This window comes from Trachemys scripta, chromosome 1, assembly GCF_013100865.1.
Source record: "Trachemys scripta elegans isolate TJP31775 chromosome 1, CAS_Tse_1.0, whole genome shotgun sequence".
NCBI lineage: Eukaryota > Metazoa > Chordata > Testudines > Emydidae > Trachemys > Trachemys scripta.
This window is the reverse complement of record NC_048298.1, coordinates 232,062,310-232,077,283: the sequence shown is the minus strand read 5'-3', so window position 1 is coordinate 232,077,283 and position 14,974 is coordinate 232,062,310. Positions and strand designations below refer to the sequence as shown.

General features: G+C 42.2%; 1 protein-coding gene across 7 annotated transcripts in view; it reads right to left on the bottom strand.

The window, feature by feature from the left end:
* Positions 1-14,974, bottom strand: part of MAP4K4 (mitogen-activated protein kinase kinase kinase kinase 4) — a 251,981-nt gene that overhangs the window by 80,452 nt on the left and 156,555 nt on the right. For all 7 annotated transcript variants that reach the window (XM_034757996.1, XM_034758000.1, XM_034757997.1 and 4 more), the window contains 4 exons: positions 10,543-10,653; positions 7,872-7,962; positions 5,724-5,854; positions 2,456-2,510 (listed from right to left, as the gene is read on the bottom strand). In XM_034757996.1, coding sequence (XP_034613887.1) covers positions 2,456-2,510; positions 5,724-5,854; positions 7,872-7,962; positions 10,543-10,653 — 388 coding nt within the window. The remainder of the gene's footprint in view (positions 1-2,455; positions 2,511-5,723; positions 5,855-7,871; positions 7,963-10,542; positions 10,654-14,974) is intronic.

The window sequence follows — 14,974 nt, the reverse complement described above, 5'->3', positions numbered from 1 at the left end:
GGTGTTGTGGAGTTCCCACTCATGATCGATCACAAATCGTCTGCCGAGAGAGAGTCTGCAATCACATTCTGAGTCCCTGGGAGGTAGGCTGCAGATAACAGGATCTGGTGGGTGATGCACCAATTCCAGAGGCTGATCACCTCCATATAGAGACCAGTTGATTTTGTGCCCCCTTGTTTGTTGATGTGGTAAAAAGTGGTAGTGGTGTCCGACATGACAAGAATACGATGGGGATGAATGGATGGAAGAAATACTCGGCATGCCTTCCGTACAACCCGGCATTCTGGAATGTTGATGTGCATCCTGGATTCCCAAGAGGTCCATGTTCCCTGTGTCATGTGATCTGTGTGCGCTCCCCATCCTACGAGGGATGGCATTGGTGATGATCACCCTGTCCAGGGAAGATGGGAGAAAGGGGACCCCCACACAAACCTGACGTGGGTCCATCCGACACTGGAGGGAAGAGAGTACCACATGCTTCCTTACCTCTCAGCTAGATCCTGGCGCATGGTCCATAGCGGTGGTACCACCAGTGCTGACTTCAGACTCCATAGCTGGAGGCGCACTCCTGGCAGCCCCAGGCCGATGTACAGTGGAGGCTATCCAGACAGACTCTGAATGAGGTCTCATGGCGACTTCCATGAGGGGCTTCCAGAGGCAGAGAGCCCGACCTTCTCGGGTATGGCTGGGGAAGCACTGGCAGATACTGCACCTGAATGCAATGTGGACTTCTCCCAAGCAGTAGAGGCAGCATTGATGTTTGTAACAGACCGAGAAGGAATGCGGGCAGGAGGCACAGATTTTAAAGACTGAAGTTTTCAGCATAGTCCAGTACCCACATGTGGGCATCGGTGAGAGGGTCCATGCGGAACGAAACTTTCCGGAAAGAACCCTAATTCTACTCCTAAAACTAGCAAACTTCTAAAAACTACTATAAAAACAATAGAAACAGTAAACTATTCTAAAAACTAACTATGTTCAATTGTATATTTTTAAGGTGCGTCACATGCAAGAGGACACTAATAATTCCAACCCAGACCACGCAGCAGTAAGAAGAAACTGGGGATGTGATCAGTCTGCCCCTCCCTTTGTCACCTCAGACAAAACCATGAGGTGAGCCAAGGGCGCCTGCACGGACCAACAGAAGCTACTACTTCCAAAATCTCTGGCTACAGACACAGTGCACATGTGCAAACCCTCAATGGAATACAATAGAGACTAGCACTGGATGAAGAGCAAAAAATATGCACATGATCTGAACCAAAAAGTGGTTTAAGAAACCTAAAGAACTACGGTTACATGCAGACTAGTAGCCAAATAGTGGTTCTAATGCGGTTAGCTTTGTGCTAGTTGATTCATCCTGGGAGAAGCCTCTGTAGATTTGGACCCATGCAAATATAATTATGAGAAAAACCCATCAGATCTCTTAAAACATGAATGTGAATAAGCACACTCAGCTGTACGTTAGATTTAAAAATCTGAGTTGTAAGCATGGGCTACAATGAAGCTACCATTTTGAGTCTAGACAAAAGTCCACACCCCTGAATGTCTGAATGGGGTGGTAGGAAAAAAGCCAATTTGCAGTTTTACAAGTAAAATAGTTACTTAAAAAAAAAAATTGATAGCAATTTTTCTTTTTTTGTAACTAAGTTCTTGTTTTTTGCTCCCCTTGCTGCTGTCAGCTTTATGCTTTGTTAATCTTCACAGAGGACGTGTGAGAGAAAAAAGCACCATGGAAAAGTTAGGCATTTTAAGTTTTTAATTTTACCCCTCAAAAATCATCAGACTTGGCAGCTGAATATACTCAAATAGTCTGCTTTTAAAAGTTCTTCACTGTCAGTGTTAAAGCTAAGTCTATAATTTAAACCACAGTCTTCCAAGAGTCTTCTACTCTGTCCAATGAAAACGAAAACATTCATAAGAGGAGATTTAAATAGATAAGTCTCAGAGTTCAAGAAGAATGTTACCATTACACAGACTCATGTAAATCAGAGATAGAAAGGACCTACTAAGCCATGCAGTCCATCTCCCTGACAGAGCAAGATTTTTTAAGCCAGTACACTTTTAGCATTTTTTTCTCCCAGTCTGGTTTTAAATATCCCAAGCAATAGGGCTTCCACCACTTCCCTATGGACACAATTCCAAAGCCTAATATAGCTCATGGTCAGGAAGTTTACAGACCCATTGGTTTCCAAATAGTCCTGTCATTGCTATTACACCACTACAATTACAATCTCTGCACAGTAATGCTTTCACACTGTAGTAGTAGCTTTATCAAGAGAGTTGCCATTTGTAGAATTTTATATTTATGGTGCAGGAAAAACCAAGAAGTATAGATACACCATCAGTGCATTTTCGGAAACCTCAAAACTGGGTTTGAATTACAACCAGCAACTCATAAGTATACGTTTCTGTCTTAATGAACCCCTTAGGAAAAAGCACACATATCACTTACGGGGAGCTCCTTCTGCCATTTCAATGGCCGTAATGCCACATGACCAAAGGTCACTCTGCAAAGAAAGAGACCATATGTTAGTAGGTACACTTTCTCATTGTCATACTACGTAATGGCATCTACTAGTGCACTGCAGGTAAGAAACTAAAACCAGCTACCAAGGTTATTTAAACAACAGTTTTTAAAATGGCTTTTCTTCTTTTAGCCCTAATATAAAATGCTAAATATGATGCCATACAGCATTTGTGTTATATACACACACATACAATTATGCACACTTAATTTCTTAATAGTATACAAACACTTTCATATTAGGACATTTCAAGACATAATTAGGTCATAATTAACCAAAAGTTAAGTTCTGTAAAAAATAATTATATTTCCCTGGATACAGTTATTGTAAGAGGTGAACATTCCCCGGTAGTATTTGCAATCCAAACATTGCAGCCCTCTCCTAGCATATGAGATCCTGAAAATGCATAGACTAGGAACAAAAGTGAAACCAAGAAGTCAGTTTTCAGATGTGTTAATTATCAGAAATACAAAACCTTAAATAAAATAGTTCTAAAAATTAGATTTTAAAAAATTCTTTTCTTCTGTTGATAATCTAACAGTATTTTTATGTAGGGATTTTTTTTTTTTAAATGAGCCCATCGTTGCTTATTGGCAGTTCAGCCAAACCTCTACCTTTACATTGCCCAATAAAATTAGAACATGTCTTAGCAGCATGAATTCCTAATGTCAGGAGACACAGGCAACCGCCCATGTGCCCAAGAAAAGTAAGAAGTTACTGTTTCATGAACCACTGGTGGCCAGAGTGAGCGCCTCATCCCAGCAATCTCGTATTATTTGTGTCATTACACAAGGGGGATCCTGGAATGGAAATCTTTCAGGATATTAGCACTGGATAGCCACTAGGACCAGAGGATAACTGCATTCCCTGCTGAATCAGAACTATGGTTTAGAGATTCTCTTCCACCAGAGGAACACCAAAAATAAGTAACTGCTTAGGAGTCCTGGAATGGACTGAGCTCAAGGAGCTACAGTAGGTCCTGACAGGAGACAATATCACCTCCATTCGGGATGTGGGGAAGAGAACTACCGTTGAGGAAAATAGTGCTCAGAGCTTCCAGGTTGATAATCCTTTTAGAATATGGGAAGACATACTGGAATGGGTGAACAAACTCTTCTCTGTGCTCACCATTAGCTCCAAGCAATGGAACAACTGCATTTTCAGGCCCCAGAAGCTTCCCAGCCAGGCACCAGTTTGTTCTGGCTCAACCCATCAGTACCAATGATTAAAGTAAGCTTGTAAAACACTAATTTTCTAAGAAATAGAATATGTAGTAGGAGGATATTGAGATGTCTCTATGTGAAGTACCTCCACTTCACATCAGGAGCAATAAGGGAGTGTTTTAAGAGACATGAGCATAAATGCCTCATGGAATTCCTTTACATTTGATCCCCTTTAATTATTAAACATGTAGATTAGTTTGGGGGTTTTCTCCCCCTCAGAATAATTTCTATCTATTGAGGTCTGTTATCTTACTTTAACCTTCACCCTTATGTCTTATCAACTCCACCCTGAAAGGGATTACATTTTTTCACAGATCTCTATCAGGGCAAGGAATATGTAAAGTTATTAGTCAAGACAAACGGGCTCAATCCTAGCTAGATGTTCAGGTGTGCGTATCAACCATGGACATTCATATATCTAACCTGAGTTATCAACCCCTATGCACTAGCTCCAATGCTCTTGATGTAACTATAATCGCAGACTTTCACATTTCCTAGCTACCTCTCCTAGTTTTAATGTTTGAAGAGATGCATTAGTCTGAGTAAAGATTAAAAACACATTTCATATTTTATTCCTTCTCTTGTGGCTCCCTGAAACAAGCTAAAATGTACTTGAGAGATTTCCAGAAAGCTTCTATAAAGGAATTTAGCTTTAGAAGATGTAGCAAAAACAAAACAAAAAAAAACTTTTGGTGTAAATACCATCAAGCCAATTTAACTTTTAGGGAGGTTAGATTTGATGCTTCCAGCTCAATGCAGGAGCAGTTGTGTCCAATTAATTTTTGGAGAAATATAGTGTTTGATGGATAAATCTTCTATGTGATTGTGACAGAGCGCTGAGAACAAGCAGCTGAACCAGCACTCTGGTCACTGTAAATCCAATTAGTTCCCCCCACTCCAGGAGGGGGCTTGATTGAGGGAAGGAGTGACTAGTTACTAGGTCAGCCTCAGCTGGGGAGAACTAAGGAGATAATTAGCCCATTAACTGTAAGTGTAGAAAAGAAGCACAGGAAGGAAGTGCAAGAGAGGGAGAGAGAAAGCCCAGCAAGACTAACGTAATGGGAGATCTCTGTGTGGAGAGAGCTCTCTTCTCTCTGGCAAAAGGGGATGATGATTGTATGTCCCTTTAAATAGAATTGCTGCATGGGACTGTAAAGGGGTGTTGGCTGGCTGATATAACAAAAATAAAACACATGATGTGGGTTACAAACCAGAGGTGGTAAAGCCATTTGTGCAGGAAGACAAAAGTGGAGAGCTGTGCCCAGCCACAGTGATTAACATTCAGATGATCTCTCAAATCAGAACAGCACATGCTTTAACCAGCTCCTTCTGTATTACATTGTAACTTAACTCTTCTATTCTGGCAAAAAGATGCATTTCAGCTGGGGACTCTATTTAAGGCAAATGTTAAAATGTATTGTTTTGACCTTACCACAATAAGCAGGATATATTAAACAAATTACATTGCTAAGATATTCACAGAAATCAAAAACAACAAAATTTCTTGTTAGACTCTTTCTATACCATTTTTTACTGTGCCTAGCACAAGGGGATCCCTGTCCCTGACTGAAGCTCTTAGGAGCTACTGCAGTACAAGTTACAAATACAGGGAAACCTGTGTGGTTTGAGCATTGGCCTGCTAAACCCAGGGTTGTGAGTTCAATCCTTGAGGGGGCCATTTAGGGACCTGGGGCAAAAATCTGTCTGGGGATTAGCCCTGCTTTGAGCAGGGGGTTGGACTAGATGACCTCTTGAGGTCCCTTCCAACCCTGACATTCTATGATTCTACAGTGTTATTAATTATGATCATCTAGTAATGATCTGTTCTTTGTACTCACGCTATACAGATTTACCTTTACAAGAAATCACTCTCACAACCATACACAGAGACAAATATAAGAGCTGCCTTCACTCATGGTTATTAGACATTAGATATCACTATATTATTACTGTGTGAACAGAACTTTCTTACTCTGTAATCATAAGTAGCATCTGGATTTTCATCACAGGCAATAACTTCTGGAGCCATCCAGTATGGGGTTCCAATAAATGTGTTTCTCCTGCCAACCGTCCTGTCCAGCTGAGCACTAACACCAAAATCCACTGTGGGTGGAAAAAAGATTAAAATAAAATAAGAGGGGGAAAAAACGTGCTGCGATTACTTCTCTAAGATAATTTGGAAAATAAACCCATGTGGAAGATCCATGTGGGAGAGCCATGTTCAGGAGAAACCATTAATGTTAATACTCAGACTTGCCAGTGTCCTCAGGCATCAGACCACAAAAGTCAGGAGAAAGAACAAAACACAGCTAGCTCTTCAGGACCTCTCACTAGGCTGTCAGTGCAGTCTTCCCATTATCTGTGGAGCTCCCTTCCCATAGCAGAGAAAACATATTGTCTTGGGGGCAGAGGGAGACTTGCCATCTCCATTAATCATAAGACAGGGTGTCTTGGCTTATCTAGAGCGACCCTGCTTTCCACAGATGCTCTCATGGTGTGGCAGCACCACCAGGTCAGCTGGGCCACCATTTGGTCCTCCACTCTCTCTGCCCAAAATTCAGGAGAGAAAATCAAGCACTGCTCACAGGGACTGCTTCCTGTCCTAACACATGTGAATGAGGCACAGTGGGAAGCAAATGCGGAGCGCAGTTCAAAAGGTACTAATTCGGGGCTCATCTACTAACTGCTTTTGCAGTTACTGATTAATTAAATTGGTAGAAAAACAATGTTATTAAATTGATGCAACTGCCCTTGCACAGACATATACTGGTTTAACTGTTTTGGTAGATGTAAATGTAATGCACCAAACTATATAGATACAAACCCCTTCATATGGTGTGACTGTATCCATATTAGGCAGTGTTTCTCAAACTGGGGCCACCGCTTGTGTAGGGAAAGCCCCTGGCGGGCCGGGCTGTTTACCTGCCCCGTCCACAGGTCTGACCGATCGCGGCTCCCACGGGCCGTGGTTCGCCAGTGGGAGCCGCGATGGGCCGGACCTGCGGACGGGGCAGGTAAACAAACTGGCCTGGCCCGCCAGGGGCTTTCCCTACATAAGCGGCAGCCCCAGTTTGAGAAACACTGGTATTAGGTGTGCACTCATTTAACTAAATCTGTTTTTCTACCAATTTAGCTAAATCAGTGCAAAACCTGTGTAGACAAGCCCCATTGAACCAACAGTATAGGAGCTGCTGTGTCCTGCTTAGAAGACCCAAGGAATGGGTAGCTCCCCGGAGCACTTCCATCCCAGCAGACAAGGCATCTTTCAGAGTTCCACCTAAAAGGAAGGTGTGGGCTGGGCGGGAGGTCCTGAACTTGGGTCTATATTTCACCAAAAGAAAGGTGGCAACCTTACTGTACAACAAACACACAACATTAAAATGTGTAGTAACTTAAAGAGGCAAAATAAATCCGCATGGAAGCATCCCCCCCATGTGGAGCCTGGCGGACGAGTATCAAAACAAACATGTAGTTAAACCTCAATATGTATAAACCACTAACTACACAGTACATGTCTGAGAAATTAAATTTGTAAGTGGTTGGGGATAGGGATAAAAGAACAGATCTCATGTGAACTCCTCTGTCTAGAACAGAAGTGGCCAGGAATGATGATAGCTTCAAATGTTCCAAACGGGCATTCTAGGGCTGGACCCAACTTAGACTTTCTGCCTCAGACGAATTGTGAGTGCTGTACACATTACGTAGATGTTTGGGTCTGTCACCTGAGCTGCCAACACTTCTTTAACTGAACGCAGGTACAAAAAGATATCCACCACGTCCTAATTTTGTGCCATTGGCTTCTAAGCCCAAATTCAATGGAAGCGGAACCAATTCTGGCCCTAAGCTGACCTGTAGAGTCATACAAAGAATAAGTGAAGGACATGGAGTGATCCATCCACTGACTTTGGCATGAGAGCCAACAATCTCCAGCAACAACCGCAAGAATCCCTGCATTCCTTGAAAGACGGGGAGGGAATAAGGCCAGTGTCCTGACTCAAACTGCAGCAATGACACAGGATATATTACTGTACTAAAGAGCATGCCACCTAAGAGATCAAATAAAGTTAGGGAACATGCAAAAAACAAACGAACCAGGAAGTGAACATGCTTGCCTACTTACCAAGCTTTACCTCTGCATTTTCTGTTAACAATACATTCTGCCCTTTGATGTCCCGGTGAATCACATGGTGGGCATGAAGATGTGCCAATCCCTTCATTTAAAAAAGGAAGACAACTAGGTTTAGGCTCTTAGCTTTGCAGCAACAATCTCATAAAAAGTCTGAGTTGACACAGACAACATACTTAATTAGTTACCCTGAGAGATGTTTTAAAAAGAGCCCACACCGTTCTCCAGTGGCTCTTTGGGTCCTGTCCTGAATGCATGAAACATGATCCACAGTAGACTTCTAGCAATGTGCCACCCGCCTACATTTTCATAAGCTAGCAGGGAGGAAGGCCACAGGTTGTGCACATACTGTACACAATTAAAGTCCAACAAATGCTTTTTAGCTGTAGCTTTTAGGGAATTTTAGATTACATGAAGTTTCAATGCAATGAAATTGGAGTTCAGTCACATAGAGTCACCCTTAGAAGAACAGGAATGTAGCGTGGGAAATGAACCAACCCACCTATATTTTAATGTGAGATAGCTCACAAGAAGAAATGGGGGTACACAATTTATGTTTGGGGATAAAAGGATACTGGCAACAGACAACAGCACACGTGTTAAGTTACAGTTCTGTTGTTTAGCTTCCATACATTTGATCTCTGATCATTCTCCTTCAAAACAGACCACATTAAAAAAAAAGAGCATTTTATACTGTCCAAAGGAAACAAAACCTACTGGCAGATGGTGCTTTTTGTGGATACAGCACCTGGATGCATGCCCCAAAGCATCACACTGCACAAGTCCTGTGGAGGGGGGGAGGAGTAAGATGTATGTGGTATTTTACTGTCTACTGCAATTTGTGGAGCAACGAACAAATGTCTCAGCAACTGACTTGATTTTGGTTTCTCTCCAGCAATCAGTTTGGAAAATTATACTCTCTAGTGGCATCATCTTGCTTGCTCATGCTCCCCTCACATATTTTTAATTTTTTTTTTTAACTTTACAGTTACAGAAGGTTAAAAGAGCAGTAAGTTGCTGTAAAACAGTATTTTCTAACACATGTTCTTCATTAAATACTCATTGACCAGTTTGGCTAGTCTTTTTTTAAACCGTTAGTAAGTATGACAAACAATACAGTTTGGAACTCCTCCTTGCAGAGGTTACGAGCTAATGCTATGAACGTTTAATGTCCTTGACATCATCTGCTGGGCATTAACACTAAGGTTAAATTTGTTTCCTGTGAAAATTAAGGCTTCTGGTTGCACTGGCTTGGCACAACAATCTGCAAAGCCTCATGCCACACTGCACCAGCCAGGGAGATAGTCATGTGTTCTCACCTCTTTACAGCCAATCATATGAAAAAGTCCATGTGTGTTCGGGATGGAATAAGAGGACAGAGAAAGGTCAAAGACTAGTTACTTCTTTCAATTCAAATTTTGAACAGTTGCCCCACCACCACTTGGCATACGCTCCCCTAGATTTTCACTTGCACAAATCTTTAGCCCACTAGCCCATCTAACTTTCATTCTCTTTATTATACACTGAATGTGGCTTCACATCTTTACCCGATGGGGACCTAGAATGTGCACAACATTGTATGCTGCACTTCAGAAAGAATTTACATACAGTCTTATAAGTGTTGCAGAGCAAATATAACTTTAACATTGGTCAAGCTAAATGTTACAATACTGAAGTCCGTTATCCACGTGACTAAAATACAGCTGCCATCGGGTATTCATGTCACCCACATTCCTATTTGCTAGTAAACAAGAATAAAAAATGTGCCCAAATGCCCAACAGCAGCACTTTGCACCATCGCTCAGAGTTCGGGCAGGAAGCCAAGATTCTTCTTTTGCTCCCTCATCTCCCCCAAAATCACTCTGCTAGAAGTGTACAAATGCACAGTGGACAAATGTGGATTCCAGAAGCAATGATTTACGTAAGGACCACTTATGCTTTTCTTTAACATAATTCCCTTAACTACAGGGATTATTACTGGAGCAATTCTATTCACATACCGTACTGAGGGTAAGGTTGTGAGGTTTTGCTTTTTAAATTAACCATGGAAAGCTGGACCAGTTTTACTCAGCGTAGCAATCAAATGCCAAATCAAGAGACACTATTCACTTGTACCAGCTGGAAATTAAACTTGAAAAGTAACGAACCAAAAACCTCCATTTTTCAAACTACTATAGATGGCAGCCATCTTTCAAAAAAGTACAAATACTTAGTACTGTACTCCAGTAATAGAGGTGCCTAATTGAACACACCGGTTTGCATTCGGTCTTATGTGTGATTTTGGAACAGATTCATGTGTAAACATTAAGAGTAGGATTTTCAAAGGCATGCAGTATTGGCCTCACTCAACTCCCACTGGCTTCAAGAGGAACGGAGGTAATGCCAGTACTGAGCACTTCTGAAAGTGTCAGCCTAAATCTCATTTTTTATTCTGTTATTGTTGGTATTGAGGTGTTATATTAGTCAGTGTGCTACAGCGATATGGAAAATGGTTTCCTATGACACAGTTCTCCACTTTTCAGCAAGATTGCCATTATACTACACAGCAGCAATTTGAGGCTTTTATTCGTAGAAGCTCAACCTAGACATCGTTCTTAGGTTGCACCTGTGTTAGTACAGAAATAGGATTGTATTTTTTCCTGACACAATAGACTATCCTCCTCACCCTGAGAATCTCTCTGGAGATATACGCTATCCAGTCTTCTTTTAGAGTGTTCCCTTTTGTGTTCTTCACAAGGTCCGTGATAGAGCCTGCTCCACAAAATTCCATAACAAGCTGCAAAAGAAACATAAGGACAAAGCCAGTATTAAGCAAAAAACTCACACCTGCGTACAGCAGCAAAAGAGCTAAGGGTATGGGCACAGTCATGTTCGGTACAATGCTCATGTCACACAAAGACAACGGTCACATTTAATGTCTCCACATAGAGAGTGGAGCCAAACCAAATGTCTCTATTATGACATATAGTACCCCCTTGCTATAATGAACCCCTGGGGATCCAAGTCATTTTTTCAGTATAGCCAGGGGTTGGTTATAGTGAAAGGAGGAGAAACGGCTCCTCCGGCATGGGGCTGCAGTGGGGAGAGAACGCTCCTTCAGCCTCAGGGAGTAGTGCACTGCAGGACCCCACCGTAACCCTGGGCTGGAGGAGTGTCAGGCCCACCCCTCCCCCCGCAGCCCTGAGGCAGGAGGAGCTCTCAGCCCCACCACCACAGCGGGCAGGGCTGGAGATGGAATCCAGGGACCACGTTTGCTATAGCCCAAGGTTCACTACTGCGAAGGGTGTTCTAGCAAGTGCCTACTGTATATGGAATATGTCTCATATTAGTTAGCTCATCTTCAATGGCTGATTTATTCACTGTAATTCGATGCTGGGCATCTGGATTTTCTCAATTAACAGCATTGCTCAACAAGCCTAGTGCTAAAGAGTTAAACTGATCACACCATCACATCCGTCTCTCTCCGCAGTTTCCATGTATTTACAAGGGTCAGGAACAGCTATTGGTTTTGCATGCACATTTGTACCTCAGCTTCCTGAGGGCCTGGATACTGTTACCCAAAGCAAACTCAAATGAAAACATTTAACCTTAAAATATTTTCTACTTGTCCAAGCACTAATAACCAACTTCCCTCTGTTCAGAGCACCCTTAGAGACTTCCAATATTTGATTTAGAAACTAACAGATTTAAGGTATGCTGATTCTAAAACATGTGCATGCCTGTCTTACATCTCTCGCACTACTGAAAGCTAGATTCATTCCTAGGCACTGCATGTTTTAACTAAACATAACTGTACACACATTAAAAGTATCTTACAAGGCTCAATTTACTGTACGCTGTACAGTAAATAACTGTATTTTAAATACTTGTCAGTTCTCAGGGCACAGAATGAAAATGTTACCGTTAAGGGGAGAATAATGCAATGTAGATGGTGCTGATAATGCAGATGGGGTGATGCTGTGGACATCCCATAAGCATTAAAGAAAAGAGAAATCATAGGTGCTGGTTTATTTTTAAGGCAACATTCTCTTGCTGCTCATTATCTCTGCTTCATTAGTAGGAAATGTGTTACTATCCAGCTGGGAAAGGAAAAAGTTACTTATCACAGAATCATAGAAATAGGGCTTGAAAGGACCTTTAGAAGTCATCAAGTCCAGCCCCCTGCACTGAGGTAGGACCATGTTTATGTAGACCATCCCTGACACACATTTGTCTAACCTGTTTTTAAAAACCTCCAATGATGGGGATTCCACAACATCCCTTTGAAGCCTATTCCAGACCTCAACTACCCTTATAGTTAGGAAGTTTTCCCTAACAACTAACCTAAATTTCCCTTGCTCCAGATTAAGCCCATTACTTCTTGTCCTACCTTCAGAGCACATGGAAAACAACTGATCACAGTCTTCTTTCAGCAGCCCATAATATATTTGAAGACTGTTATCATGGCCCCCATTAGTTTTCTTTTCTCAAGACTAAACATGTCCAGTTTTTTTAACCTTTCCTCATAGGTCAGCTTTTCTAAACCTTTCGTCATTTTTGTTGCTCTCCTCTGGACTCTCTTCAATTTATCCACATCTTTCCTAAAGTGTGGTGCTGAGAATTGGACACTACTACAGCTGAGGCCTTACTAGCACTGAATAGAGTGGGACAATTACCTCCCGTGTCCTACATACAACACTTCTATTAAAACACACCCAAAATTATTTTAGTCTTTTTTTGCAACAGCTTCATATTGTTGACTCATATTCAATTGGTGATCCACTATGAACCCCACACCCTTTTCAGCAGTCCTACCACCTAGCCAGTTATTCTCCATTTTGTAATTATGCATTTGATTTTTCCTTCCTAAGTGAAGTACTTTGCACTTGTCTTTATTGAATTTCAGATCAAGTCTCCAATTTGTCAAGGTTGTTTTGAAGTCTAATCCTGTCCTCAAAAGTGCCTGCAATGCCTCCCAGCTAAGTGTCATCTGCAAATTTAATAAGTACACTCTCCCCTCCATCTTCCAAGTCACTAACTAATGAAAACATTGAATAGTAGCAACGTGGACTGACCCGTGGGCCCAATTAGATACGCCCTCCCAGCCTGACAGAAAACCATCGATAACTAAGGCTGCGAGCCGGTCATGGAGGTCGCGGAAGTCACAGATTCTGTGACTTTCTGCGACCTCCGTGAAATTCCGCAGCTGCAGTGGCCACTGTAGCTGATCCCACGGCCCCCCCAGAGCTGGCTCCGGGGACCACCTCAGCAGCAGGGATCCCCCCAGAGCAGCGGGGCCCTGGAGCAGCAAAGATTTAGTCATGGACAGGTCACAGGCTGTGAATTTTTGTTTATTGCCCATGACCTGTCCATGACTTTTACTAAAAATACACGTGACTAAATCTTAGCCTTATTGATAACTACTCTGAGTATGGTCTTTCAAACAGTTGGGCACCAACCTTGTAGTAATTTCATCTAGACCAGGGATTCTCAAACTTCATTGCACCACGACCCCCTTCCGACAACAAAAATTACTACACGACCCCAGGAGGGGGGACCGAAGCCTGAGTCCGCCTGATTCTCACAGTCCTGTGCGGGGAAGACGGAGCCAAAGCCTGAGCCCCATTGCCCTGGGCGGGGAAGGGGTCAAAGCTGAAGCCCAAGCCTGTAACCCTCAGGCTTCAGCTTTGGCCCCCGGCGGCAGGACTCGGACTTCAGCCCTGAGCCCCAGCAAACCTAAGCCAGCCCTGGCAACCCCTGTTAAAATGCGGTCGCGACTCACTTTGGGGTCCCGACCCACAGCTTGAGAACCACTGATCTAGACAACATTTCCCTAGTTTGCTTATAAGAATATCTGTGGGACTGTGTCAAAGGCCTTACAATAACCAATATATATCACAGCTACTGCTCTTCCGCATCCCCCTCTCCCCGCCCAAAAAATCCAGTAAAGGTGGTTTGTCATGATTTGTTTTTGACAGATCCATGCTGGCTATTCCTTAAAACCCCATTATCCTTTAAGTGTTCACCAACTGATTGTTTAATAATTTGTTCCAGTATCTTCTGAGGTATCAAAGTTAGGCTGACTCCTCTATAATTCCCTGGGTCCTCTTGGTTCCTCTCTTTAAAGATAGATACTATGTTTGCCCTTCTGCCTTCCTTTGAGACCCCACACATCCTCTGTGAGTTCTCAAAAATAACGGTCCTGAGACTGCTTTAGCCACTCCTAAAGTATCCTTGGATAAATTTCATCAGGCCCTGCCGACTTGAATACATCTAACTTATCTAAATATTGTTTAACCTGTTATTTCCCTATTTTAGCTTGCGTCGCTTCCCCCCTTGTTGTTAATATTGTGTTGAGTATCTAGTCATCATTAACCTTTTTAGTGAGGACTGAAGCAAAACAGGCTTCTTGATATGATCAGTTATTAACTCTCCTCCTCTGTTATGCTCTGTTCTGCCTTTGTAACAACACTACAGGTGTATAGTGTTGATAGGTTTGAAATGCTATTAACTTGAAACATGCTGGGGAAAATTAGAAAACACAAATATGAAGGATATTAGGCATTTATGGAGTGTAAGGCCTAGTGTGATACACTTGATTTTTAGTTATCCAAAGTAGGCTTCAGGACTTAACCACAAGTCATAAGTTGTACCTTCTCATTCTGCAAACAAACAAGTTGATAGCAGAAAAACAGATACACTGCATGCCTGAAAACTTACCTTGAAATAACAGGACAGTTGGGGGCTTTTGCAATATTTTGTAACATAGTAACTAGGCATCTAGACTGCTCTGATATATATGATTTAGTAAGAAACTGATTGACACAAATTGCTGAGGTCAGTGATCAGAATTATAATTATGGTTATCTGGAATACCACATAAATAATGGGCAGAAATAAAGGTTATGATGATCTAGGAAAGGGTCAGATATGGGCATGTATCTGAAAGGTCACATAAAGGATGGGTATAAAAAGATCTGACTTTGTTCCCTAAATTTTGGGTGCATCAGGTTCCTGAAACAGTAGCAACTGGTTCATGACCTGCTTTCTTTTGATGTACTCCACTGACTGAATTCTTCCAGCTTTGTTTTACATAATGTTTAAGGATATGTGAGTTT